At 56.5% G+C, this 25905-nt stretch overlaps 2 protein-coding genes across 3 annotated transcripts; one reads left to right on the top strand and one right to left on the bottom strand.

Annotated features, from left to right (window-relative positions):
• The first annotated feature begins 3895 nt into the window (after positions 1-3895).
• Positions 3896-14664, top strand: RASL10B (RAS like family 10 member B). 2 transcript variants are annotated; one of them, XM_070393852.1, is made up of 4 exons: positions 3896-4093; positions 6920-7282; positions 11358-11482; positions 12230-14664. In XM_070393852.1, exons 2-4 carry the CDS (start codon positions 7067-7069, stop codon positions 12498-12500), a joined length of 612 nt encoding a protein of 203 aa, XP_070249953.1. In that variant the 5' UTR covers positions 3896-4093; positions 6920-7066; the 3' UTR covers positions 12501-14664. The 2 variants fall into 2 exon arrangements, with proteins under 2 accessions (XP_070249953.1, XP_070249954.1); XM_070393853.1 differs by lacking the exon at positions 3896-4093 and having other exon boundaries at positions 6406-7282.
• A 606-nt stretch (positions 14665-15270) lies between these two features.
• On the bottom strand, positions 15271-23038 carry GAS2L2 (growth arrest specific 2 like 2). Its single transcript, XM_070393851.1, has 6 exons — positions 22279-23038; positions 20689-20930; positions 19696-19803; positions 18528-18624; positions 17711-17915; positions 15271-17107 (listed from the first exon to the last, which is right to left on the bottom strand). The coding sequence occupies exons 1-6, from the start codon at positions 22661-22663 to the stop codon at positions 15586-15588; spliced, it is 2559 nt and encodes an 852-aa protein (XP_070249952.1). The 5' UTR covers positions 22664-23038; the 3' UTR covers positions 15271-15585.
• Positions 23039-25905: the final 2867 nt, after the last annotated feature.

Below are 25905 nucleotides of genomic sequence, written 5' to 3'. Positions count from 1 at the left end.
GCTTCCTCTTCTACAGTGATGCTCAGTGTTTGTGGCAGTTGAAAACAGTAAAAGCACTTTTATGCTCATGATACCTGACCATCCCCTGAATTGAGCATTATGTTCATTTTTCATGAGATGCAGTAGAGTCATGTCTTCCAGCTCCGTGTCCTTACCACTGCGCTACGGCGTCCCCCTTATAGGCCCCCACCTCCCTCTGCACTGAGCCACCAGGCCAACGGCCAATCTTGCTAAGCCCCAAGATAGTGATATGTTACGATCCTTCTCTGCCCACAAAGTGGCAACTACAAAATACTGAGAGCTCAGGGACGCCGTTTCTGAGGCCAGAGAACAGCTGAGGACTCACAGGTTTGAGCCGTGCTACTCCCACCTCATGCATTGATGCTTTTTCTGATGGTGCTGGGACCCAGATTTCTATTCTCTGCCACCCTCAGCTCCAGGACCAAGAGCCTGTTTATTTTAATACCTGGTGTGGCACTTGGGGAAGATCACACCTCCCCCGTTGTTACCCATTTCTACCTCCTGAACACTAATCCTAGAAACCCAACCAGCCCCCAGATATGTTGTTAGTAACCAGGATGTTTCTTGAAGTTTCCAAGTTCACTCCAAACTTGCCATCTCAGCTTCTCATTTAGCTTTTGCCCCACCATCCTTAATGCTGCCAGCAAGGGCAACGCTGATTCAGAGACTCACGAGACCCAGGCAGACGTGGATCCCAGCGCCCCAGGACTGAGACAACTCCACTCACCCTCACCCCCACTACGCAGGTGATGATGTTCAAGTCTAGCCTCTGGCTTTCCCTCCCTTGTTTCATTCACTCTCCACTTCCGGTCAGAGGTTCCAGGATGTATGGCTGAAGAGCCTCTGGAAGCTAGTGTAGGGTCCTTGGCTGTGATGGACAAGGCAGAGCAGGCAGGTTTGGGTCTTTGCCTTTTCGGTCCCACTCGGTGTCTAGGCCTCAGATGCTGCAGGTGGACACACACCTGCTCCCTCAGAGCCTGAGCTTGCACCTCAGCTGTCTGGTGTCCTCAGCTGAACCAGAGCCACATGAGGCTTAAGGTCAGACAGAACCGAGGACAGTGCCTCTCAAGCTCTCACCAGGCCTGGCAGATGTACTCAATAGTTGAGTGTCAACCCTTGAACCAAGAGGTCACTAGATCGATTCCTGATACCCTCTCAGGGCACATGCCCGGGTTGTAGGCTCGATCCCCAGTAGGGGGTGTGCAGGAGGCAGCCAATGAATGTTTCTATCTCTATCCTTCCTTTCTCTAAAATCAATTTTTTAAAAAAACATTTTAAAGAAAAACTCTCACCAAGCTAATCCTACCGATAGTGAACAGGCCCCTGGATATACATTCTTAGCTCAAAGTGACCCTCAGCAAACTAAAATGACAACTGAATCTTAGGTTCAGGCAAATTTTGCATTTTATGTTAATACTGTGTGTGTGTGTGTGTGTGTGTGTGTGTGTGTGTGTGTAAAATGCTTTAAATGACCTACCACTGGAGGTAGCTCTGTGTTCTAGTACAGTGGTCAGCAAACTGTGGCTCGGGAGCCACACGCGGCTCTTTGGTCCCTTGAGTGTAGTTCTTCCACAAAATACCAAGCTCTTCCACAAAATACTGACTTCTGCACATGGGCCACGAAGTTTCAATCGCACTGTACACGCGCCCGCGAGTGGTATTTTGTGGAAGAGCCACACTCAAGGAGCCAAAGAGCCGCATGTGGCTCGTGAGCCACAGTTTGCCAACCACAGTTAACGAGAAGCTTTGGAGAAAACGCCCCAAGGTATGAGTTGAGAGCATTGCAGTTTCTTATTTCTAGTCCACTTGGTCTGAGATAGAACCAGAATAGAGGGTTATGGCCCCGGGGAGTAGGCATAAAGCCTAGGGCCCTCGGGAGAGTAAGAATTAAAGCTTTTCAGTTACACTGGGGGGGATAGATAGTGCCTGGAAGGTTTAATCAAGTTAGGCACTAGGTGACCATTGTGATCTCAGGGGCCCAGTAAATCTGCTTCCCGACCCCCCCAGCCCCCCAAAGCGGCTCACTATCCTTCTGGGCCTTGTATTTGCTTTTAGCTGCTGCCGTGACCTTCCTCCCCATACCCCCACCCTAACCCCTTGGGAGCCTTCCCAGAATAAATAGGGACTTCCCCAAGGTGGTGGTCAATTTTCTCTATGAGTGGCTGTGTCTCTAAAAGAGAAAGGAAAAGACCACATGAAACTTCTACCTGCCAGGTGCTGCGTTAAGGGCTTCACACAACGCAGCCCATTTTTTGCCTTGGGGGTCACTTCTCCCATTTTACAAATAAGGCAGTTGGAGCTCTGAGAGTTCAAGTTGCTTGCCTTCAGTCCCATAGTAAGTGGTAAGGCCGGGATCTAAATCCAGACCTGTCTGATTCTGAACTCTGGCTCATAAGCACTGTGCTCTCTGTGTGGACAGGAGAGAAGAGGGAACAGTTGGAAAGGTGCCCAAAATGTAGAGCCCAGTGAGGAGAACTAGGTTCTGTGAGGAAACCGTGGCCACAAGTAGTAGAAAGTGGTAGTGGGTGATGCTGGGTCCCAGAGGCAAAGTCAGGTATTTCAGAGCTCCGCCTCCTCCGCCTCCCAGCCCTGCAGGCATTTAAAATACAACTGTGACCAGGTTGCTACCCTGCTTCAAAACGCTTTAATGGCCCTAGCCGGTTGCACAGTGGTTAGAGCGTCAGCCCATGGACTGAAGGGTCCCAGGTTGGATTCCAGTCAAGGGCATGTACCTCAGTTGCAGGCTTGATCCCCAGTCTTGGTCAGGATGCCTTCGGGAGGTAGCCAATCAATGTGTCTGTCTCACATCAATGTTTCTCTCTGTGTGTCTCTCCCCTCCCTTTCACTCTCTCAAAAAAAATCAATGGAAAAAATATACTTGGGTGAGAATTAACAAAAACCTTCAATGCGGTCCCATCCAGCACAGGGCTATGTCCAAACTCCTACCTGGCAATCAAGGCCTTTGTTACCTCACCTCAGCCAACCGGGCTCCCTGTCACTCACCGTGATTCCTGCCCCAGTGCAGGTCTGGTCCTGGACTCACTCCCAAGCCCCCTCTTCCACAACATCCCCACCCCAAGTCTATTTCTGTGAAGGCTCCTTCCCTGAAAGTGGCCTCCAAAGACTCCTCTTAACTAGTTGGCCCACTCCCTCCGCCTTCCCTCAGAACCTTGCCTTGGCGCAGCGCATAGCTCAGCTCAGCGTGGCTGCTTCTGGCCTCCCCGACGGACTGCGAGCCCCATTCCCAGCTCATCAGCGGCTGCTCAGCTCGGGACTCCCAATCTTTATATTCCACTTTTTGCCCTTCGGTGAGACAACTTAGCCTCTCTCCGCCTCGGCCAGCTCATCTGTAACAGGATAAACACTCCACAGAATTGTGAGGCTGACATTTGGGAATACAGCCAAGGCTCGGAGCACGTTGTCTGGCACATAGTAGGTGCTCATAAATGTTAGCTACTGATAATGACGCTGACAACGACTGTTGTAGAATAAATACGTGGGTGGTTCTGCCCTCAAGGCCTGGTGTCCCCCAGTCCCAGAGGAGAGGGGCCAGCTGTTCTTAGGGTTGCAGAGGTCATTCACTGGGAGCAGAGCAGCTGTGCTCTGAGCTCTGTGCTCTGGGCTGGAGTGAAGCAAACGCATGAGGCCTCCCTGGTCCCTTCCTCCCACCCTCTAGGTTACAGCTAACAATTCCGCCAGCAGAGGCGGAGTGGGTGAAAGTCGGGTCTGAGGATTAAAAAATTCGTCCAGGGTCGTCCCAATGAATGTGTCAGGCTCAGGGACCCAGCGGAATGCCAGCCACTCACCGTCCCCCCCCTCCCCGCCCCGCCCCGCGCCCTCCTCCCTCCTCCCAGCGCTAGCGGGCGGGCGGCGCGCTCGGAGGGAGCAGGGGCTGGAGGTGCCTAGCCCTTGGCGCCCGCACCTGCCCCCCGCGCCCGCCTCTGAGCCCGCCCCACCCCGACAGGGCAGCCGGGGCCCCCTCCTCTCTCCCCCCGGGCCAGGGAGCCGGGGGCAGCGCCGGAGCCCGGGGGGAGCGCGGCCCCAGGGCTGGGGGCAGCTAAGACGGCCCCGGGTAAGCGGCGGGAGGCGGGGGACGCGGGCGGGTCAGGGGCCGGGCTGGGTCGGGCGGGGGTGGCGCGGGGTCCGGGGGGTAAGTGAGGGGGTACGGCTCCGGGCACTGGTGCCTGGGCGCGGAGGGAGGAGGGGGCCGGCGGGCTGGCGGGGAAGCGGCGCGGGGCTGCCACGTGAGAGCTGGAGCTGGGGGTGCGGGGTGCCTGCAAGGTGCTGGAGGCGGAGATCAGGCTGGGCTCTAGCATCCCCCCCTCGCCCCAAACTCCTACCAATCAGGTCATGGGTAGCCCTGCATCCTTCAAAGCCCCCACCCACCCACTCGCACAGGAACGTGGTGGGGACAACAGCAGGCAGACGGTGACTCGGCCCACGGGACCCAAAAAGCCGGGTCCTCAGTCTGGGGCAGAGACTCCGCCATCCAGGCCCAGGGGAGAGGACCAGAGGCGGCTTTGGCCCCTGGGTGAGTCCCCAGGCTCTTCCCGGGCGAGCGCTGTCTGCAGACTCACTGCAGAGCGCAGGCCTTGGGGAGGGAGGCTCAGGGGCTGGGCCCTGCTGCTCTGGACAGCCCGCACTCACCCCCACCTGCTGGGCGTGCTGGATTAGTAGACACTTAGACCCAGGACCCCTGCCTTGGAAGAAGGAGGGGGCACCGGTCACCTCTGAGTCAGGGACAGGGCCACACTTGGGCCTGGTGAGTTCCAGGAGGCTGCCCCAGCCTAGGGGCCTCTCTTGTACCGCTTCCTGGTGCTAGCACTGTGACCCGCTTTTATTTCCCGTTATTCCCCCTAAAGGACTGATTCCTGGGCAGGAAGTGTGGTGTCCAGGAGGATGTGCAGGTAGGGGACATCCTAGGTACCTGAGTTGCCACCCAGAGAGAGGCAGAGGACTCTCCTTGGGTTCCTTGTCCTCTCTACCTGCCCTCGATGTCCCCCTCCCCACCTGCTTGTCTGGTTATGTAATTAACCCAGCTGAGGTTCTCTGCCAAGCTGGCAGTGTCCAGGGGTGCCTGAGGGGCCGAGGGCCTGGAGGGGTTGATGGAGAGGAGGGACTGGGACTTACCCGGTTGGGAGCCCATAAGCACCTGTTGAGGAGAAGACACTACATGGGGCAGGAAGGCGGAAAGGGTCCTACTCTTAGTTGACAGCTCAACTGGCTCTGTGGTCACTTCCCTAAGTCTCTGGGGGGTTGCTTTTGGTTCTCGTTTTTACCGTCAATAAAACGGGGGAAAGAATCGCAAACACACACACACACACACACACACACACACACAAAGCATGTTTGTAAACAGCAGTGGATGGTGACCCATCCCGGGGTTGCTAGGAGGTCCTAGCAGCCTTAGATGGAGGTGCATAGCAATGGCCACTCCTCATTGGACACCTACTCTGTGCCAGGCTCCTGGCGTTACCTGTACAACCACACCACACCCTGTGAAGTTTCACGCCTAAGGGCACACTTGTGAGTGGCAAAGCTGGGAATCCAACCCCGGCGTGTCTCACTCCAAATCCTGCCTGTATATACTATGCTGTCAGTACCAGGACCTAGCGGATTAGGTCCTCTGGACTAGGAAAGACCGCAGTGCATTCAGCTGTGAACTGGAAAGAGCATGCATCCGCACAGAACACATACATGCAGCCTGAAAAGCACAGCCCTAAATCCAGAGAACCCATCTCCCCTGGACCCCCTTTGCAGGCACTGGTCTCATCCTTCCTGGGAATAGTCCCCAAACAATATCTCAGGCAGGTAGCGGCTCCCTGGTCATCATCCTCCCCCTCCCCCCCCCCCTCGCCTTCCACCACCCCCTAAAAGAGGAAAGGCACCTCGCCAGGAGATTTACATAGATTTTCTCAGAAGTAGGGGCTATGGATCCATTTAATAGATGTGCAGAGTGTGGCTCCGATTCAGCTAGAAAACATAGCTGTGGTTTATACCCAAGCTCTAAAGTCCCTGAAACTGAGCAAGCATAGAGCTAATGAACCTGTGACAAGGTTCCACCTTGTAGCAAGCAGCCCGGTCCTGGCTGCTAGCACACCTGCTGTGTGCCAGGCCCTCTGAGCTCAGGGGGTTGCCAGAGAATCAGACACAACCCTTGGCCTGTAGGCATTTACCAGCTGGAATCACTAGACTTGGAAGAAGTACTGCGACATTGTAGAAAGGAGTAGCTGGCATTCCCAGCTGTGTGACTTTGGGCACATTTCTTACTCGCTGAGCCTTCTCTAAAGTGGGAACCCTATCCCTTAGGGCAGTGGTCGGCAAACTGTGGCTCGCGAGCCACAGTTTGCCGACCACTGCCTTAGGGGTATCGTATTCACTGAGGGTATCCTTGTGGGCACGCACGCTAACAGAGCAAGTGCTCGACAAGTGTTGCCCTCCAGAGCCAAGAGGTCATCTAGTCCAGGGTCTCAGTGGCGGCATTTGGAAATGGGGGGCATTTGGGGTTGTCATGGTGACTGGAGGCTGCTGCAGCTGGCACCTGGGGATGTAAGAGGTCCTGCAGTGTGCCAGGCTTCCTGCCCAGTGGAGATTTCTCCCTCTAAGAAATGCCAGGAGCGCCTCCACTGAGACACACTGGCCTCGTCTCACCCCTGAGGGGGGAGACCCAGACACGGCTCAGACTCTGGGGAAGCTGGGCTCGATGCTCCTGCTCCGCAGCCTGCCTCGCTGGCCAGACGTCAGGTCATTCCCTGCGGTGGGAGGACAGGAAAAAATGAAGGAAGGATGGTGAGGATTTCAGTAGATACGATAGGGGTTGTGGGCAAGGGAAGGCATTCTGAGTGGCTGAAACAGCTTCAGCAAAGGCCCTAAAGCCAGCCACCTCTTGTCCCCACAGTCCAGGTGGAGGCCGCAGAGGGCCCAGGGCGGGCAGGGGCAGCAATGACTGGTCCTGACGGTGGCTGAGCCCCCAGCCCCTGGAATATGCAGCCCGGGGGAGCCCCAGGCAGCGGCGAGGACGCGGTGGCGGCGTGGGGCGAGAGGCATGGTCTCCACCTACCGGGTGGCCGTGCTGGGGGCGCGAGGCGTGGGCAAGAGTGCCATCGTGCGCCAGTTCCTGTACAACGAGTTCAGCGAGGTCTGCGTGCCCACCACCACCCGCCGCCTCTACCTGCCTGCTGTCGTCATGAACGGCCACGTGCACGACCTCCAGATCCTCGACTTCCCGCCCATCAGCGCCTTCCCTGTCAACACGCTGCAGGTAGGAGGGCCCACGAGCTTGTGGGGCAGTGGGAAGGGTAGGGGACAGGCTGGACTCCAGCCCTCTCCAGCTCCACGCTGCACCATGGGCCACTAGGAAAGCTTAGAGCCGTACCAGGAAACCATTGTGTGCTGGTTTATTCTACAGATATTTGATGAGCTCTATTAGCTTTATTTATTATGTGTGCCAGGCTCTGTAGTGGGCACTGGGGTAGAAAGGTCAGTAGACGGGACAGCAGAAGAAAAGGCCAAGACCTGGCAAAGGTGTGTTCTCAGAGACAGGTCTCTTGCCCAAGGGGCTTTTCTCTTACGTGATTCTCTGCCCCTGCTCTCAGGACTGGCCTGCTGGGCACCCTTCCTGCAGGGGTTAGATTCAGGTGCCCCCAGTGCTGGGGCTGACAGTGCTCCTTCCCCAAGCTTGCAGGGACCAAGCCCTCCTTCCTTCTCTCTGCTTCTGGCTTCAGAGCGGGTGGGTGCATGGGGAGCTCTAAGACACTTTGCTCACTGACAGTAGCCCCTCACCAGAGGAGGATAGGCACAGTGGTGGAGACAGGAAGGCATGGCCATGGCTTGGCCAATTGTAATTGTGCAAGTACAGCTGGGGAGGGCCTCAGGCTCAGCACTGTCTCAGCAACCCCGGGCAGGAGGGCCTTGGCCCAACCTCAAGGACACTTGTTTCTGCCATCCCGGGAAGGGGGATCAGCACCAAAGACAACAGCCTGGTCAGGCATCCACCCCTTGGGAGCAGCGAGGTCAGGGCAGTGGGTCAGGGTCTAGTTCCCCAAAGGAGCCTTTAACAGTAGCCTGAGTCTCAGATCTCACTCCAGGCCGGCACATCAAGCTTCGTGTATGTTTCACATTTTGTTGTGGACTTCATTTTAATTTAATTTCGAGTTTGGCCTCAGTAAGACACAATTTAGAAGTTCAAACTTGGTAGAAAGGTTCACCCAGAGAAATCTCAGTCCCACCACTGCCCGCGTCACCCTGATCCTTGCCCCGCTCTCTAAAGCCACTCTCCTTGTGTTTTTTTTATTCAGGCTTCCAGTGTTTCTTTACACAAATAAGAAAATGTGTTCTTATTCCACTTCCTTTCTTACATTTAAAAAACAACACTGTTCTGGACCTTGTGTTTTGGACTGAATGTTATAAGCTGGAGATCTTTCCAAGTCAGTGTCTAGAGGTCATCTCATTCTTTTTTATGACTACGCTGCAGTCCATTGGAGAGGTGTACTAGGCAGTCCCCCACTTGTTGGACAAGCGGGTTGTTTCCAATCTTTTGCTGTTTCAGGTAGTGCTGCGATGAGCAGCCTTGTACACAGTCATTTCTGGAAAGGCATTGCTTGGATCAAGGGTAAATGCACCTGGAGTTCAGAAGGTGTCAGACTCCCCTCCCCATCTATAAACTTACATGAGCGCTGCTTCCCCCAAAGCCTTTTTGTTATTGATTTGAGAGAGAAAAATTTATTGTTCCACTCACTGATGCATTCATTTGTTGCGTCTTGTATGTGCCCTGATGCGGGATTGAACCCGCAACCTTGGAGTATCAAGATGATGCTCTAACCAACTGAGCTACCCAGCCAGGGCTCCCCATCGGAGTGTATTGTCTGACAATCTGATAGATGAAATTTGATAGTCTCTGTGTAGTTTTTATTTGCATCTCTGATTATGAGTGAAGTTGAGCATCTTTTCATACGTTTAAGGGCCTTTATATTTCTTTTTTCTGACAACTATTCATGCCCTTTGCCCATCTTTCTATTGGATTGTTGGTCTTTTTCTTTCTGGTTGACCCTGAGTTTTGGACTTTTTAGGATGTCCAAGACTTCACTCCTGGAGCACAAGTAACAAATATAAAACCCAAGTATCCTGATGGCACCACCTGACAGTAGAATAAAAACACATTCTTTCCCAATTCCAGGTGAAATCAGCCCAGGAGAGTGGTGTTTCCTGGGTCTGAGCCTCAGTTGTCCCTCCCACAGCCCCCTCTCCTCCTTCCTATCAGAGAAGGAAGCTGAGGTGAGAGGGCTCAAGCAGCCACCGAAGGAACGAGCAGCGAATGCCCGGGTGAGGCCCAGTGTGGGACCTCCCTCATCTCCCAGGTCCTTGGAACTGGACTCAGTTCCCATCGCTCCTTCTTGTGTTTTGACAGGGCCCCAATGTGGTCTTTTACCACCTGGATCCCTTCATAGAAGAAGCTGGAAGGAAAGTTGAGCTTTCTTGTTCCCTCCCTTCAACCAGGGGTGAAGGGACAAGCCAGCCAATCAGGAGCCTTCCTCCTCCCCCTTTTAGGAGCCTCCAGAGAGAAGTGGGTGGGAGGCAGCCTGGTGGCCCCCTGGAGGAGTCAGCATGTTGGGAAAGAGGTGGAAGAGGTGGGGCTGTCACCCCGGCAGGCTGGCAGCTGTTCCCTCTCCCCAGCAGCGAGCTGGAAGAGGGAGGGAACCTCTGCCTGTTTCCCCATTCCTCCCACTTGCCACTAATCACTCCTCTGTGGGTTGGGGGAGGAACCATGTACAAATGTGGGTCCTGGGCTCCTGGAGCTCACTGTGCCCGGCGGAATGCCGTTTTCCCTGGCCCCAGAAGCCAGTTAATGGTTTCCTACAGTTTTAGATTTGTCCTCAGAGTCTTCCCCCTGCACCAAAGTTAAAACTCAGCACAAAGAAAAGATGCCACATCATCTCCCTGGGGAAATCCACTGCAGCAGCCTCTATGCCTCTGAGTTGGGAAGTACCTTTCAGGAGCCAGACACGCTCTCTACCACCACCACCAAAGTCTTTCCTTTCTGTTCCTTCTCTGAGGTGGAGAACCTGCCGTAGTCCTCCTTGATGCCTGGTCTTTGCCCCAATGCAACTCAAAAGCTGGCTCAGGAGACATGCTGCACCTCCTTCTCATCTTTTGCCTGGCCCCTCAAAGGAGAAGACCCTGGTTCCCCTTGGCCCGGAGGCCTCTACCTCCCCTCCTGCTTCAGAGTCCATGCTCTTTCCACACACTGGCTGCCTTCAACTGCTCTTGCAATTGCCATCTGCTGGCAAGTTAATTAGCTAATTAATTCTTAAGGAACTTTCTCTTTAGTGCACTCAGACTTTCCATGGGTCTATTCATCTTGAGCTGCAACCCCACCCTGAGAATTTGCCACAAACATTCAGGAAGTTCCGGCTCCCTGGGGCCTTGCTGTCCAGCAGCCCCGACTATGTATCCAGTCTCAGTCTTCTCAGACCTTCTCCTTCAGTCCAAGGGCAGAGTGGAACCTACAGAAGGGGAACATCAGATAGCAATCTAAGGGCAGCGTGACAGACAGGAGTTGCACTGATCCCAGCTGGACCAAGTGGGGTTCAGGACCATGGAGAGCTCACCAGGTTAGGCAGTGCGCCCATAAGGAGCCTGCTAGGAGCCAACACAGTGTGCAAGGTACTGAGTGGGGAGGAGGAGGAGTTACATAAAAATGAGGGTGGCTTGGTTCTGGTTCTCTCAGGAGCTCGCAGAAGTGGGGATCTGGAGATGGAAACAGTGGTAACCAAGGTATATGCACACAGGAGATTAAGGGAGTAGCCCCTTGCTTGTAGGAAGGCTTCTTGGAGGAGGAGGCATTTGAGCTGAGCCTTGGAAGATAGAGACTATTTCGGTGGCTGAGCACCCACTTATGAAACAGGAGGCCATGGTTCGATTCCCCAGTCAGGGCACATGCTCAGGTTGTGGGCTTGATTCTTAGTGGGGGGCATGCAGGAGGCGACCAATCAATGATTCTCATCATTGATGTTTTTATCTCTCCCTCTCCCGTTCTCTCTGAAATCAATTTTTTAAAAAAAGGTAGAGACCATTTCAACAGCTCCCAATATGCACAGGGCCGTGTAGTGGTCCTCGAGGTCAGACAGTGTGACCTGCCCTATCCCAGCTTGGGGTGGGGAGGCCACAGCACTGAGCTCCATTCTGCCCTGGCCCTGGCTTCCTGGGGATGGGTGGGTGTGAAAGGCTTAGGGTGCTGTGGCAGGTGAGAGTGCTGTCCATCTATGGCTGGAGGTGGCTGGGGACAAGGGGAACCCTCGTGGCTGCTCTAACCTTGGCCTTAACTGGGGGTGTTGCAGGAGTGGGCAGACGCCTGCTGCAGGGGACTCCGGAGTGTCCACGCCTACATCCTGGTCTACGACATCTGCTGCTTTGACAGTTTTGAGTACGTCAAGACCATCCGCCAGCAGATCCTAGAGACAAGGTGAGGGCCCAGGATACATCCATTGCCACCCCAGTGGATGCCCTAGAGCAGTGATGGCGAACCCTTTGAGCTCCCCGTGTCAGCATTTTGAAAAACCCTAACTTAACTCTGGTGCCGTGTCACATATAGAAATTTTTTTGATATTTGCAATCATAGTAAAACAAAGACTTATATTTTTGATATTTATTTTATATATTTAAATGCCATTTAACAAAGAAAAATCAACCAAAAAAATGAGTTCGCGTGTCACCTCTGACACGCCTGTCGTAGGTTCGCCATCACTGCGCCTAGTGCTAGCCAGCTTCCACGGAAAGGGTGCAGTGGAGGGAGGGAGATGAAGTCCCCTCCAGTTCCCACACATCCAGTCAAACGCACACACACACATGACATTCTGCTGTTCCCCGTTTCTGTTAACTCATTTTGGGACCCTTACCGGGGGGTGGCTAGTCTAATACAATGGTTAGATCAGGGGCTCCAGGAACAAGGCTGCCAGAGCCCCTCGGCTGCATGACCAGGACAGTGGATGTGTAAGCCTCAGTTTCCTCATCTGTAAAACGGGGCTAACACTAGTACCCACCCTTTGGATCAATTGTGCAGATTAGCGAATGTCCTGTCACTCCAGGGCTAAGCCCTGCTCCTGGAACAGACGTAAGGTAGCACTGTTATTGACCAGGCACAGCCTGCCTTCACTGAAGTCCAGTGGCTGCGAGCCTGGTGGAGTTCTGAGAGTCCCACCTCGCCCCCCAGGGTGATTGGCACCTCAGAGACGCCCATCATCATCGTGGGCAACAAGCGGGACCTGCAGCGCGGACGCGTGATCCCGCGCTGGAACGTGTCTCACCTGGTGCGCAAGACCTGGAAGTGCGGCTATGTGGAGTGCTCCGCCAAGTACAACTGGCACATCCTGCTGCTCTTCAGCGAGCTGCTCAAGAGCGTCGGCTGCGCCCGCTGCAAGCACGTGCACGCCGCCCTGCGCTTCCAGGGCGCGCTGCGCCGCAACCGCTGCGCCATCATGTGACCGCGCCCGCCCCGCCAGCCCCTGGGGCGCCCGAGGCTGCCGCCGGGACTGCCGGGGCGGCTTACTCCTGGGACTGCCCGGCCTGAGCAGCGAGTGGCAGGAAAAGAACTCGGGGGGCCCGGGCCGGAAACGCCCCCGCCGCCACGCACCTCCCGTTGAGAGGCGGAGGGCGGGAGGGAGTCTCCCCAAATGGCCCAGTCCTGTCTCCAATCTGTCTTCCTGGGACGGCTCCTTTAGGGCTGAGGTTGGCGCAGTACCCAGCCTGGCCCCAAGGGGCGCCACAGCCTTTTGGGATTGGGGTGCGCGCAGGAAATGGAGGGTGGGGAAGGGGAGGTGTTGCCTTAGCCGGTCCCCCGCGAGTCTTCTCCAGAGAGTGTGTCTGTCATTGCCCTGCGCCTTCCTCCCGTGCCCATCGGTCTGCCCAAGTGTCTTGGTCTTACCCACTCTCTGGTCCCCTCCCCGCCCCCAGCTCAGCTCACAGGGCTCTCGTTTCTTCCACCTCCTTGTTGCAGATCCTGGTGCCCCTCTGGCCGGCAGCACCACCGGCGCAGGACAGCGAGATGCGGGTGGTCCTAGGACCACCTTCGGTCCGAGGGTTGAGGTCCCAGATTAGTCAAGGGGAGAAAGCTGAGCTCTGCCCTCTCCAGGGAGACCTCCCCACCCAGCAGCCCCGAGACACAACAACCTACCTTCCAGCCTTAACTCGATGGTCCGTTCCTGCCGGGTGCCCCTCACCCCCTTACTGACCCCAAAGCCAGATCACCCCCTGGGTTAGAACTTCTTCCCCTGACAGAGAGTGGAGAGGGAATCCCCCAAAGGAGACATTTGCTTCCATGACGCCAGGCTCCGGCCCCCTGTTCCTTCCTGCATTGGGTGGTGTTAGATTCGGGGGTGTTGGGTTTGGGGAGCTGTGGGGGGTAGGCTGGGTCCCGGAGTGGAGGTTGGGGCCCAGGTTGTGCCAGCAAAGGCTCTGCTTTTCCATCCACCCCAATCAGATGCCCCTGCTTGAATCTCAGGTTACCCTGATTAATCTAGGGAGGGGTAGAGCCAGAAAAAGAATTATGGGGACCCCTTGCTTGAGGGAGATATGCCCGCTTTCTGCCCCCCCCCCCCCACTTCCTGGTTGGAGGCCCTCAGGATCTACACTTCCTTGTGCCAACACCAGTTGGCCCTATGCCCTGACTCACTCCACCCCGTTTTCTCCGGCTGCCTGGCCGGGTTTCTACCTCTCCTCACCAGAGCTGATCACTGTCAGTTTTGTATCGACTTAGAAATAACAAAAATAATGAAGATACCAGGAGCGGCCTGAGGGATTCCTGGGGGACTTGGAGGCCACACAATGGTGCAGTGTTCCCTGCCCCCAGGCCAAGTTCTCCTTGAGGCTGAGCCCTCAGCCCTGGGCTGATGGGAGGACAGCAAGGTTAGAAGAGGGGCAGATAGAACATCTCGGCCTTGACCTGGCCCAGCTTTGTTGTATAGATCCGGAAATCAGGTAGCCCAGAGCGGTGATGGAGAGGAGTCTGGGGGAGGGGTTGTGGGTGGGGAGCTTACCATCCAGATCTAGTGTGAGAGGGAATCTATGAATTTCCCAGCTGATTCCCCCTCCACCCACCTGGGTAGCACAGCCCTACAAGGACCGCCCTGACCTGGGCAGTCCAGTGCCCCTGGTTCTAGTCCCTGTTGTGCTATGTGACTTGGGGCAAGTGACCCGCCCTCTGAGCCTCCCTCTGAAGCAGAGGAGGTGGCTCCCCTTCCCCACCCCCTGAGTGGCTGGGAGGGTACGGAAGAGGGCCTGCCCCCTTCCTCCCCTGCATCCTGCTCCCTGGTTCACCAGGGGGACAGGGTAAGGGATGGCAGCATCTCATCACCACCGTTGCCCCCAGCTCTGAGGCACCTGAAGTGGTGGTGGGGGACCCAGGCCTCTGGCTGCCCCTGTGGGAGCCATTGGAATGTATTGCCTGCCCGTCCCACCTCACCCCCTCCGCTCACCCAGGTCTTTGATTTCGATTTCCTCCACCCCCATTCTGAGTCTCTGTCCTTCTCCCTGCCTCCCCCCACCCACCCAGGGTTTCCCACCACAGGGTCTGGAAGTGTGTGTGACGCCCAATGCGCTGTGATCGGAAGTCAGATTAAAAATCAGGGAGTGTTTTCCCTCGTTTCTGTACCAAGGTGTTGGCTCAGTTTCTGAGGGTGGAAAGGAAGGGGCTCCCTACAGAGCTCTGCTGGGCAAGGAGGGGAAGGGTGATGGAGTGGCCCGAGTTTTGGGACTCAGGACAACCAGAAGAACCAAGGGGAGGAGTTTGGGACTCATCTCCTCTCCACCTAACCCTGAGACTTCCCACTGATCAAAACCCTCTGCCACTCAGGACAACTTGCATAACTGGACTCAGTCCCAGTTTCTGCCTCTGTGTCTGCCTCGCTCACCGCTGAGCCTCTGTGATCCCTCTGTCATAACCTCACGGGTGTAGATATGTTAACCAGCCCTCCGGACTCTAGGGATCTCAGTCCCCAAGCCCCAGAGCCCAGCTTTGAAGTCTCACAGGAGCCTATGTTGGTGGCCGTTGTCCCTGTCCATGGTGCTGATGCACCAGCCACCTCCAGGAGATGGGCTGTCTGGGGGCGAGGTTGGCTGAAACTCAGGAGAGAAAGACTGGCTCTCTCACCCCAGCTCCCTCCCTGATCCTCTTCCCTCCAGTGGGAGAATGTTTGAAGCTACACTTTCCTGCATCACGACAGCCCTAGAGAGAGCGACTCAAGCTGGAGACTCCAGGACAGACCCACCTGTGTTTTAATGACATAAGAATTGTGGAAACAGTGGGCATGGCCTAAGGACAGGGGTTTGGGGAGCTGTCCTGGGGGAGGGTGATAAGGTATAGGGTGGCCCCACTGCCCCTGTCCCAGTTCTGGAATTGGAGTGGAGATGATGGGTTGTCCCATTTGCTAGTCTGAGCTGATGGATGCTCTATTTGTCTCCTGGCCAAGGCCCTGTATCCAGGTGAGGGGCCCTTCCTTCTGTTCCTGTGGCTGGGATTCCAATGGCCACCTGGGCATTCTTTTCACCGGCTCTGGGATGAGAAGCCCCTCCTTAGACCCAGGACTCCTCCTCGGGTGGGAGCTGATCCAGCTGCCGAGGCCCCAGGCTCTCCGAACATGGTGGTCTGCTCTCCAGTGGAACGGCCGCCTCTTTCTCCTCCTTTCCTTCCTCTTTCTCCCCTGCCCAGGCTCCATCCACCAGGGCTGCCTCCCCTCCCTTCCCACCCAGCGCTGACACTCTTTCCAGCCTGCCGCTTGGGGGCGCCCTGGCTGGACCCAAGCGGAGGTAGGCCAGGGGTTTGGGGATTCGTGAAGGCCGCTCCTCAGGCCTGTGGTCTCTCCGGGGCCGGAGTCTGAGCCTCAGCTTCAGCTTGTAGATAGATGGTACTCTTCGGGGCGTCCGCAGTGTTCTCTTGCCCTTGCCTGGACGTGCCTTGGCTTTGTCAGAATTTGGGTCCAAGGGCGAAGGTGTGGGGGCTTCCAGGCTGGCAGACACAGGAGGGGCTGAGCAGTCCTGCCCTCCTGGAGCTGGGACCTTCCTCATCCTGGTGTCCTTGGCACCCAGGGCTGCCTTTGTCCTTGGCCCACTCTCTCTGGCTCCCAGTTTCCCCTTTGGGCTTCCTGGGCCTGTGGTTACTGCCAGCTTAGGGGAGTCTGGAGGGGCAGCCTTCCAGGCACCCAGGTCCACTTTAATGAGGGGTGGAGGGCCCTGAGCCAGTTCTTGGATGACTTTGTCATAAGGACCCCCAGGCTCAGGCCACCGCCCACCCAGGTTGGGGACGTAGACTCCACTGCGAGGGATGAGCCCAGAGCCTGGGCCCCGGGGGTGGGCAGTCCCTACCTCTAGCAGCTTCATGTTGGCCAAAAGCTCCTCCTCAAGGCTATGGCAGATGCCTGGCTTCTTGATTCCACCCAGGGTCAGGGGCGTGTCCAGGCCCCGGGACTCTCCGGCTTCTGCTGTCACCCAGACGTCCACCTTCTGGACCCCTTGCCTTCCTTCCACAGAGCAGTCCCCACGACTGGACCCAGCCAGGACTCCAGTGGCAGCCCCTGGTGGTACGGAGCTTCTCTCCAGTTCTGTTGTAAGACCTCCACTTGCAGTACCTGGAAAGCTTCCTCCTGGAGTGGGAGGTCGGGCAGGGGCCAGCTGGACAGGGATCTTGGTGGGCCCTTTAACAGGGGATGGAGAACGGACGGACACTGGCTCCCTGAGCTGGGAGGGAGCATCACCCCGAGGCGGCTTCCTGGGGCCCATGGGCTTGGCTGATGAACTGGAGTAACGAGGCAGGGGAGATGGTCCTCTTGCTGGGGTCCCTTTGGCAGTAGCCTCAGGGGCTCGGAGTCTCTGGGGGGTGGGGGTCCTGGGATGGGTTCTCCAGCTGTCTGTCTCCTCGCGAACCCAAGATGTAGGAGTCCTTCCCCTGGGGAGTTCAGGGGGGTGTCTGTCCTCCCTCTTCCCTGAGGAGGTGCACTGTGGGTCTCGGCCCCTGGGGGTGGGTGAGGATTGGGGGCTGGGTGAGCTGTCCCCAGCTGGCAGCTGCCTCTCAGGTGGGGCAGGTGGCTTCTCCTGGCGCCTGAAAGGGAGAATCATAAGGCTGTCAGGGTCGCCTAATCCAGCCCCCTGGCTCTGGGAAGGGCTGGCCTTTCCCCAACCAGAACTCCAAGGGGGCCAGACTTCATGTGGAAGGAAACAGATGTTCCCTCTCCCTCTGTGTCTGTCCAAGGGTATTCCTTATGGCAGATACCCTTTAACTTTATTCTCCATCATTTCCCTTGAAGCAGGTAGAAAGCAGCCTGGTCTGCACCCTGGGTTACTTCAAACCCAGCAACTACAGGTCACCAGTCTTAGGTGGCAGGGGAGTCTTAGTGTCTGCTCTACCATGAAATGGCAGAAAGGCCTTGCATAAGCCTGTTCCTTTTATGGGCCTCAGCTTCCTCATCTGTGAAATGGGAGCACATGAAGTAACTAGATAATCCCAAAGGTATTGGGTGCTTTTTTGGTTCTGAACACCTGAGGTCTTGTTGGGGTGAGGGTACTGCCAAGAGACTCATTCCCTTCATCTTGGGGTGGGGTGGCCTCTGAGAATGTGGGCTCCAAAGGAGAAAGAGGCCCTGCCATCCCTCCCCTGTACCTCAGGAATGGTGGTGTCTCTCTGAGGACCCCTGCCCCTGCTCACCATTCACTGCGAGGTGTGGGGGAGGAGGCGGGGGGCCTCAGCTTCCGGCCTGAAGAGGTGTATGTCTTCCAGTCCACAGGGGGCAGTGGGCTCTGAGAGCGGCTGATGGTCATCGTAGGCTGTGGCTGCCAGGGCTCATCCAGCACCCTCACTTCGTGCTGCACTGGTGGGACCGGGGGCTTCAGGAAGCTGCCTGGCTTGTGTGCTACCAACACAGCCCCCCAGAGAGGAGAGGAGGAAAGGATGACATTCCTGCTGCTGGCTCCCACCACAGCTGTTCCACACTCCACACCCCATATTAGAGACAGTGGGACCTACAGGGACAGTGACAGCACCAGTGCCAGAATGTTCTTACAGGGGTTCCGGGGATGAAATCCGGTGCGAGGGCTCAGCAGGGGACTTATTTAAAGCTGCATTTGTATTGCAAATTCACATATTTTACGTAGAATGAATGCTTATTAGGGGGCTGGTGGTGCTGGTGGGGATTACTGGAGGACTAAGGACCCCTCCAGGTCATGCTTGGTGCCACCGCTGTGGACATCACAGCCAGACCTAAGCCCTGCCGAGATGCACCCTGACCAAATGCTGATTCTCTGTGTTTGGCGCCATCCTGTGGCTAGAATTGGTATTGCATCATGCCTGCTCAGCTTGCTTTCTAGAGCTGAGGGGGCACCACACCTGTACCTTCTATAGCATCTTCTTTTCTCCATATCCCCCATCTCCACCCCACACACCTCTGGCCCCTGGAGTTCATACCTACCTCCCACTTCCAGCCTCCCAACCCAGAGCGCAGGGAGGGGACCCGCAAGGGACTCACAGAGGGAGGTACACCGGCAGGGGTCATGTTTGTCCAGATAATGGCCCAGGGTGTCCCAGCCGCCCCCGACACGCACCATCACGTGGTTCCGGAGGACCTGCAGGGGGGCAAGTATAAGATAGAGGGCAAAATGGAGAGTGCGCCCTCTTCCTGGACCAGCCTGCCGGCTCCCAGCACACACCCCACCCATGTACACAGGCAAATATCCCCTGGTAGTTGGACGTGTGCATATTTTGCCACCTGAGTCTCCTCTGTGATGGGCATCAGATGACACATGTTGTCAAGGGTGGAGGCAGGTCCAACAGAAAGTTGTCCCACAATGAAACCAGGCATCGCACAAGCATTGTGCCGTCTGGCGCAGAGCCCTCCCTCTCCCTTCACGGTAAAGGGTTCCCCCTGCGCATGTTTGTACTAGAAACGGGGCCCTGGCTCTGCAGCGTGTGTCAAAGAATCCGGGGGACTCTGCCCCACTCCACTCGGTCACACAGTCTCTCTAGGCCTCCATTTCCTCTGTTGAAAAGTGGGGCCACAATTCCTTGCCCCAGCCTACTTCACAGGGCTGTTGGCTCAGGGTCTGGGTGAGGGCTTAGGGAGCTGGCTCTGTCCCCAGCTGTGGCCAGTGCCCTAAAGAGCTTGGCCATGTCCCTGAGCTGCAGGCCACTCCCCTGGGTACAGACTGTTTCTGCAGAGGATCAGCCAGGTATGGAGCGTGGGGGGGCTGGGGGAGGCACATTTCAGCTTGTCCTACTGCTCACGGTGCAGAATGTACCAAGCAGGCATCTGAGGGGTGAACTATGAGGTCCCTGTGGCTGGGCGATGCACTGGACACAAACTTGGGATTCTCAAGCCCCTTGCTCTGACCAAGCCTATGGGTGGAGTGGCGGTGATAGAAGTTGGGAGGACTCTTCATACTTCACTTCTGCCTGGGGACCCCTCAAAATCAGGCAGGTGGTGGGGGTGGTTCTGGCTGCCCCAATGGAAGCAGGGAATAGGCTTGCCAACTTTGTGAGGAATCTTCTGGAATTTTTCCAGGGAGAGGAAGCAAGCCTCAAGACCTGATATGCTGGGATGAACGGTGACTTCCTATTCTAGCCCTCGGGCCTGGGCAGGGTCCCATGGAAGGAAATCCTAGTCTGCTGACCCTGAGGCCCTTCACCCCAAAACTTACCCGGATGAAGATGAGGGTGTTGGAGTCCCCCACACGGTACTTCCCCTCGGACACCTTGACCATGGAGAACTGAACTGGGCATGTGCAGTGGCTCACGAGGTTCTGAACCTGTGGGCAGTGGGCATGGGCTCAGTCCTCCTTCTGCACATGTGCCAAGCTCCCCACCCATGCCAAGCCCAGCCCAATGGGGGGCCTTCCTCTCCCCAGAGCCAGCCCAGGGCTTCTGCTGAGGTCAGAGCTGGGGGCTGAGAAGTGAGTAGGGAAGACTTTTAATGAACCAGCGAGAACAAGACCTGGAGTGGTCACCTATGGCCCAGCGCCCACGTGGTCAGCTGATGGGGGTGGTGGAGTGGAATGATGAAGAAGGTGGGCCTTGGAATCTGACAGACGCTGGCAGGGTTGGGGTCCTGCCTCCACTGTGTCAGAGGCTCTGGACAGTTAAGGGACCTCCCCACCCCAATTCCTCGGCGGTAGAACGGGGCTAACACAGTAAGAGCTGACTCCGATGGCAGGCGCCCTCTGCAGACTGAACCCTTCATATGCACTTGCGGATCTAATGCTCATGCCAGTCGTAGAAGCCAGGTACTGTTACTGCCCCTCGCGACAGGAAGGCAACGCAGGCACAGAGAGGTTAAATACTTTGCCCAAGGTCACACAGCTGCAAAGCAGCGGAACTCAGACTTGATCCCAGGTGTCAGAGATGGTGCCAGGGACTGTGTTCTTAAAAACTATCTCACGGGGGTTACATGAGCGAGGTGTAGAATACTGGATTTCTAATAAAAACGTAATTGAGGCTTAGCTACTACTATCTGTGATTAGGATTGAGATGTAAACCCGCTCTGGATTAGTGTGGGGTGGGAGCAGGAGTTCAAAAAGGGGGTGACCCAGAGGGGACAGGAGGGGAGGGGAGGGGAGGGGAGGGGAGGGGAGGGGAGGGGAGGGGAGGTGGGGCAAAGGAAGGCGGGGCCTTGAGGGCGAGTCCCGAGCCCTCACCATCCGGTCCAGGTTGCGGAAGTGGCAGGGCCGGCGCCGGGGCGGCGCGGGCGGCGGGGGGTCGGGCGGGGGCAGGGCCAGCTCCTGCCGCAGCTCCTCGTCGATCTCCTCCTCCAGCTGCACCAGGGTGGGCGCCGCCACCCCGAAGCGCCAGGCCCGGCGGCCCAGCTCCAGCAAACACAGCACCACGTTCTTCACGTTCTTGCGCAGCACCAAGTCCTCCGTCTCGAACATGAGCACCTCTGGCAAGGGGAGGGGGAGGGGGTGGGTAGGCCGTCCGAGCCCCGCTGGCCTTTCCGGAGCCAGGCGGTGGCAAGTCTGGGTCCGAGGATCCCAGTTGACACCAGCCCCCGCGAAGGGTCTGGGCAGGATTGGTCCGGCACTGAGTGCAGACAGGGTGGCTCCTGTCACAGGAGAGGGCAGGTTGGGGATGGGAAGAAGTGACCCAGCCAAGCAAAGGACCCTGGGGCCTGGCTGTGAGACGGGGTGAGTCCAGAAGCAAGAAGCCTGTTTGTTCTGCTTCCTCCTCTGACCTCCTGTAGCCTCCAGGCATCTCATCCTCTACCTCCAGCCCAGGTGTCTGGAGGCAGGGCTGAGTACGGGGCTGGGAGCCTGACCTCCAGGGATCCTTGACACTCCCACCCGCCAGCTGTGTGACCTGGGGCTAGTCCCTGAGCCCTCAGTCTTCTCTTCTGTAAAATGGGGATATAGTCTATTTCATGGGATTGTTGTGTTTGCAGACACAGCCCAGCACATAGTAAGTGCTCAATAAAACACTAGCCTTGCTCACCCCTCCAACCCTGCCCCTCACTGCCTTGCCACCAGCCAGTAGCCTGGCCTAACCCTCCCCTCTGCCTCACACCCGCGGCCTTTGGCCTGGAGGATGGCACGACATCCAGTTCCCTCCCACTGCTGGTCCCAGGCCCAGGAGATGAGGGACCCTGACACTCACTCCCCCGAGTCTCACAAGCCCCAGCTGACTGGCCCCTCCCTAATGTCCGACGCTTCCTCCACTGTTCTCTCAGCACCTCGCCCCAGCCTGTGCCCTCACCCACAGCAGCTTCTCCCAGTCACCAAACAGGGCTGCCCTTGCTGGTCCCCTGCTTTCCCCCAAACTTCATGCCTCGAGACTCAGCTCACACTTCCTTCTTCGATGTGGCCTCTCTCTGCCCCCACCTTCCACCTCATCAGGTAGCTGTTCCCTCCCCAGCGCTCACACCCCTCTCCTGAGCTTTTATCACAATGGGCTGTCATGTATGTGTCTGCTCACTCATCCGTCTCCATTCCCAGACCCTGAACTCCTTGGAACTGGGGATCAGAGCTCTCCGTCCTCGGTGCTTCGCACAAAGGAGATAGGGACTCAACATGTGTTTGTTGAATGAGTGAATCATTCAATGAACACCTTTCTTTACTGAGGATTTACTATGAGGTGGGGAAACAGAAGAATGGAAAGAGATGAGCTGGCCCAAGGCACATCTGGAAGGAGGACCCTGGCTGTTGGCCTTCAGTGCAGCCTGGGCCTTGGAGAGGAGGGGGGGCGCCCAGCAAGGTAAGGGTCTGGGGAAGGGGAGGGCGGGGGGGGGGGGGTACCTTGGATGCCCATCTCCTTGCGACACCACTCGATGAAGTTGGAGACGTTGTCCCGGGCCTGGAACGTGCCTGGCTGGGCAGCCCCATTGCAGGACACCCCGGCCTGCGGCACGGGAATCCTGTGGGCTCGGGCAGGCGCCGCAGCCAGGAAGGCCAGGGCAGCCTCGGTGATGGCGTTGGCGTGCCGGCACAGCACCAGGCCCGTCTCCAGCACCTGCAGGAAGTTGGCAGCACTGATGTCCAGCCCATAGAGATCCCGGAGCCACTCGGCCAGGTCCTCCTTCATGGCTTCCAGGTACTGCTCGCTGGACTTAAAGGGCCGGACGCTGCGCACCGGAGGCCCTGGGGTCCCAGACCTCCTCCCTCGTCCCCCGCGCTGGGACATGGCTTGACCCTCAGCGGAGGAGGAGGAGGTGGGCACCTCTTCTCTCCTGCTCTTTGTCTTCACTCCTGCCACCTGCTGTGTCTTGGCTGGTTCTCCTTGACTTCGGGTTCCCCTTCCACCCTGGGAGAGCCTCGGATTTCAGGTTCTGCCACTTGCCACTGGCTTCGGCCGCCTCCCCCAGGCTGGCCAGGTCCCGCCCCCTCCCCGCATCCCTCAGTCCCTGCCAGGACTTTCCCTACTTGGTGGCCCTGCAGCAACCTCACTCTTTGGCTGCCCCGCGGACCCAGAGTTGGCCCCCTGCCAGGACAGATGGAAGTGAGGTCACTCCTGTCTCCCCTCCAGGGCTGGACAGGTCCCGCTGGCTGCCTCCCACCCCCCACCGCCAGCCGGACCTCAGTGGAGCCTGGCCTGGCCTCTCCACCCTCCTTTCTTCTCTCCTCTCCTTGGAGACAGCGGCTGCTACAAACACTCCTTGTTAACTCTTCCTGGCAGGCAAGGACTGCCCTGCAGAGCCCGCCAGCCCGCCCTGGAGCTGGAACAGGGAGGAAAAGTGGGGTTGAACACGGTGGAGGCTTCTGGGGCCTGGGGGCAGGGAAGGAGGGCCAGGGGCTGCCGCAGTGGATAGTGAGCACTGTAGGACGGGGATGAATACACACGGTGACAGAGTCTAAAGACATGAGTTTAGCCCTGGACCCTCTGCTAAGTCCCTCTGTGACCTTCATATGCTACCTAGTCTCTCTGTGCCTTAGTTTTCCCAAGTGTAACATGGGAAAGCTATTATCTACCTCCCTGGGGTGCTGTGAGGGTGAGGAATAAAGGTATAATGTATGTGGAAAGTGTCAGACTGTAAGAACACACACGCTCGGGGCAGGGTGGGTCCCAGCTCTCGGTGATTCTCCCAGCATCCTGTCTACACACCATGACACGCCCCCCTCGCCCCCCACTTTCTTTTGAGAATCTGCACATCCCTAACTCTACCCACATGATTCCTCCACGGTGGACTGTCGCTCATAGTACCTCACCCCAGGGCCACAGCAATGCATTCATTCAACAAGTATGTCTTGAGTACCTACTGTGTGCCAGACACTATTAGGCCTAAATCTAGAGCAATCAATGAGGCCCCTGACTCGATGGAGGCTGCTTGCATGTTAAGGGGTGCTGCTTGACAAATAGCAAACAAATAAATCTATAGTGAGTCAGATGGTGCTACACACCAGGCAGAAAACTAACGGACCAAAGAGATGGGTGTGTGTGTGGAATTTTATATAAGGTGGTCGGGCAAGGCCTCACTGATGTGATGATATTGAATGGAGACCTGAGAGAAGTAAGGGAGCAGGACCTGCAGGGATCTGGGGGCAGGGCCCTGGGGCAGAGGGAACAGCCAGTGTAAAAGCTCTGGCAGCCTGGCCTGCATGGCTCAGTAGCTGAGCATCGACCTATGAACCAGAAGGTCACGGTTCAACTCCCAGTCAGGGCACATGCCCGGGTTACTGGCTCTATCCCCAGTAGGAGGCGTGCAATAGGCAGCCAATCAATGATTCTCTCTCATCATTGATGTTTCTTTCTCTCTCTCCCTCCCTCTTCCTCTCTGAAATCAATAAAAAATATTTTAAGAAAAGCTCTGGCAGGAGCCTGCTTGGCATGTTCCAGGAATAACAGAGGTGGGATAAGGGGCAGAGAGGGAACGGGCAGAGCATGCAGGGCTTTTCTTGACCTTTTAGAGGGGAAGTTTCTTTCAATTCTAAAGGCATCAAGGCCTGATGGTTGTCCCCAAGAAAACCGGAGCAGCAGGAGGCCCTAGTTCCTCGCTTATATGATCCTCTCAGCGAGGTGGAATGTCCTCATGCCAGGCAGCTGGGTTTCCCCTGAGCTGAGGCAGTGAGCTGGCTGTGGTGAAGTGGGCTGCAGGGCTGAGGAAGGATAGGTATGGGGCGCGGGTACAGTGTTTTGGCCAGGTTCAAGCCTCGGACTAATGAAAGGACAGGGTCCTCTCATTGCCACGTGCAAGTCTCAGCTGGAGGGCAGGGCCCTCCCAGCACAATCATAGCCAACAGCTATGGTTGTAAGCTTGAACCTATGGTCTGAACACGTGGCCCCACGTGCCTTGTGATAGAGTTCAGGTGCATGTAGTTGAGTGAGGCTGGAACTCACGAGAATGCTGTAAACAACGTGATCACGCCCCTACTTTGCCTCGTGGCATCAGCTATAAAATAAAGACACGGCTTGTGGGCGCTGGCACTGTCTCCTCAAAGGGAGCAGCATCCCACTGAGACCCAGCTTTCAGTCTCTTGTCTGTCTTTCCTTAATCCTTTCACCCCCCCGCCCCCCCCCCCCCCCACTCGGGATCACCCTTGGTCGTGCTGGCGTGGCACAGATAAGGATAGAACAGAAAGGGGAGGAGAGAAAATAAATGATACCATAAGCAGTGCTCTACGTGGATTCTGTGGGCCGGGTAAAGTGGTTCTGTGCCACAACATCTGGCTTACAGATGAGGAGACTGAGGGTCAGAGAGAGAACATGCCAAAGACCAGACACCTTTAAGTATATATATATATTATAATTGATTTCAGAGAGGAGAGAGAGATGGAAACATCAATGATAAGACAGAATCATTGATTGGCTGCCTCCTGCACGCCCCCTACTGGGGATCAAGCCCACAACCCCGGCATTTGCCCTTGACCAGAATCAAACTGGGACCCTTCAGTCTGCAGGCCTATCCACGGAGCCAGACACCTTTTATATTTATGTGCTAGAGCCCTAGCCTGTTTGGCTCAGTGGATAGAGCATCGGCCTGTGGACCAAAGGGTCCCAGGTTCAATCCCGGTCAAGGGCACATACCTTGGTTGCAGGATCCTTGGTCCCTGGCCCTGGTTGGAGGCAACCAATTAATGTGTTTCTCTCACATCGATGTTTCTCTCCGTCTTTTCTTCTCTCCTCCACTCTCCCTAAAAATCAATGGAAAAATATCCTCGGGTGAGGATTAACAAAAAATAAAATAAATATATTTATGTGCTGGAGCTAGGTTTGAACCCACCCTCTACTGTCTTTTAATAATGCCATTTCACGAGGAAGGTAGGGGATATCTGGGTGGAGGCCTAGAAAAGGCAGATTCCTGAGTGGAACCATATGGGCAGGTGAGGTTCTAGCCCCGCCCAGGTGATCCAACTGAAGCCCTGGAGACCAGACCAAGTTCTATGGGTTCTGCTACTTCCTCTCATCCTAGGCTCTGATCAGGCGAAGGA

Source organism: Myotis yumanensis, unplaced genomic scaffold (assembly GCF_028538775.1).
Source record: "Myotis yumanensis isolate MYYU_CA2020_CCGP unplaced genomic scaffold, mMyoYum1.0.hap1 SCAF_16, whole genome shotgun sequence".
NCBI classification, from domain to species: Eukaryota; Metazoa; Chordata; class Mammalia; order Chiroptera; family Vespertilionidae; genus Myotis; species Myotis yumanensis.
This window is presented reverse-complemented; position numbering and strand designations above follow the sequence as displayed.

Bases quoted from the DNA above. Each gene is read 5' to 3' on its own strand.
- RASL10B (XM_070393852.1), top strand. From the start codon at position 7,067: ATGGTCTCCACCTACCGGGTGGCCGTGCTGGGGGCGCGAGGCGTGGGC. The intron at 7,283-11,357 runs GTAGGAGGGCCC...GGGGTGTTGCAG, and splicing joins TCCCTGTCAACACGCTGCAG to GAGTGGGCAGACGCCTGCTG. The intron at 11,483-12,229 runs GTGAGGGCCCAG...CTCGCCCCCCAG, and splicing joins CAGCAGATCCTAGAGACAAG to GGTGATTGGCACCTCAGAGA.
- GAS2L2 (XM_070393851.1), bottom strand. From the start codon at position 22,663: ATGTCCCAGCGCGGGGGACGAGGGAGGAGGTCTGGGACCCCAGGGCCT. The intron at 20,931-22,278 runs GTACCCCCCCCC...TCCCCTTGCCAG, and splicing joins CAAGGAGATGGGCATCCAAG to AGGTGCTCATGTTCGAGACG. The intron at 19,804-20,688 runs GTGAGGGCTCGG...CACTGCCCACAG, and splicing joins TCCGCAACCTGGACCGGATG to GTTCAGAACCTCGTGAGCCA.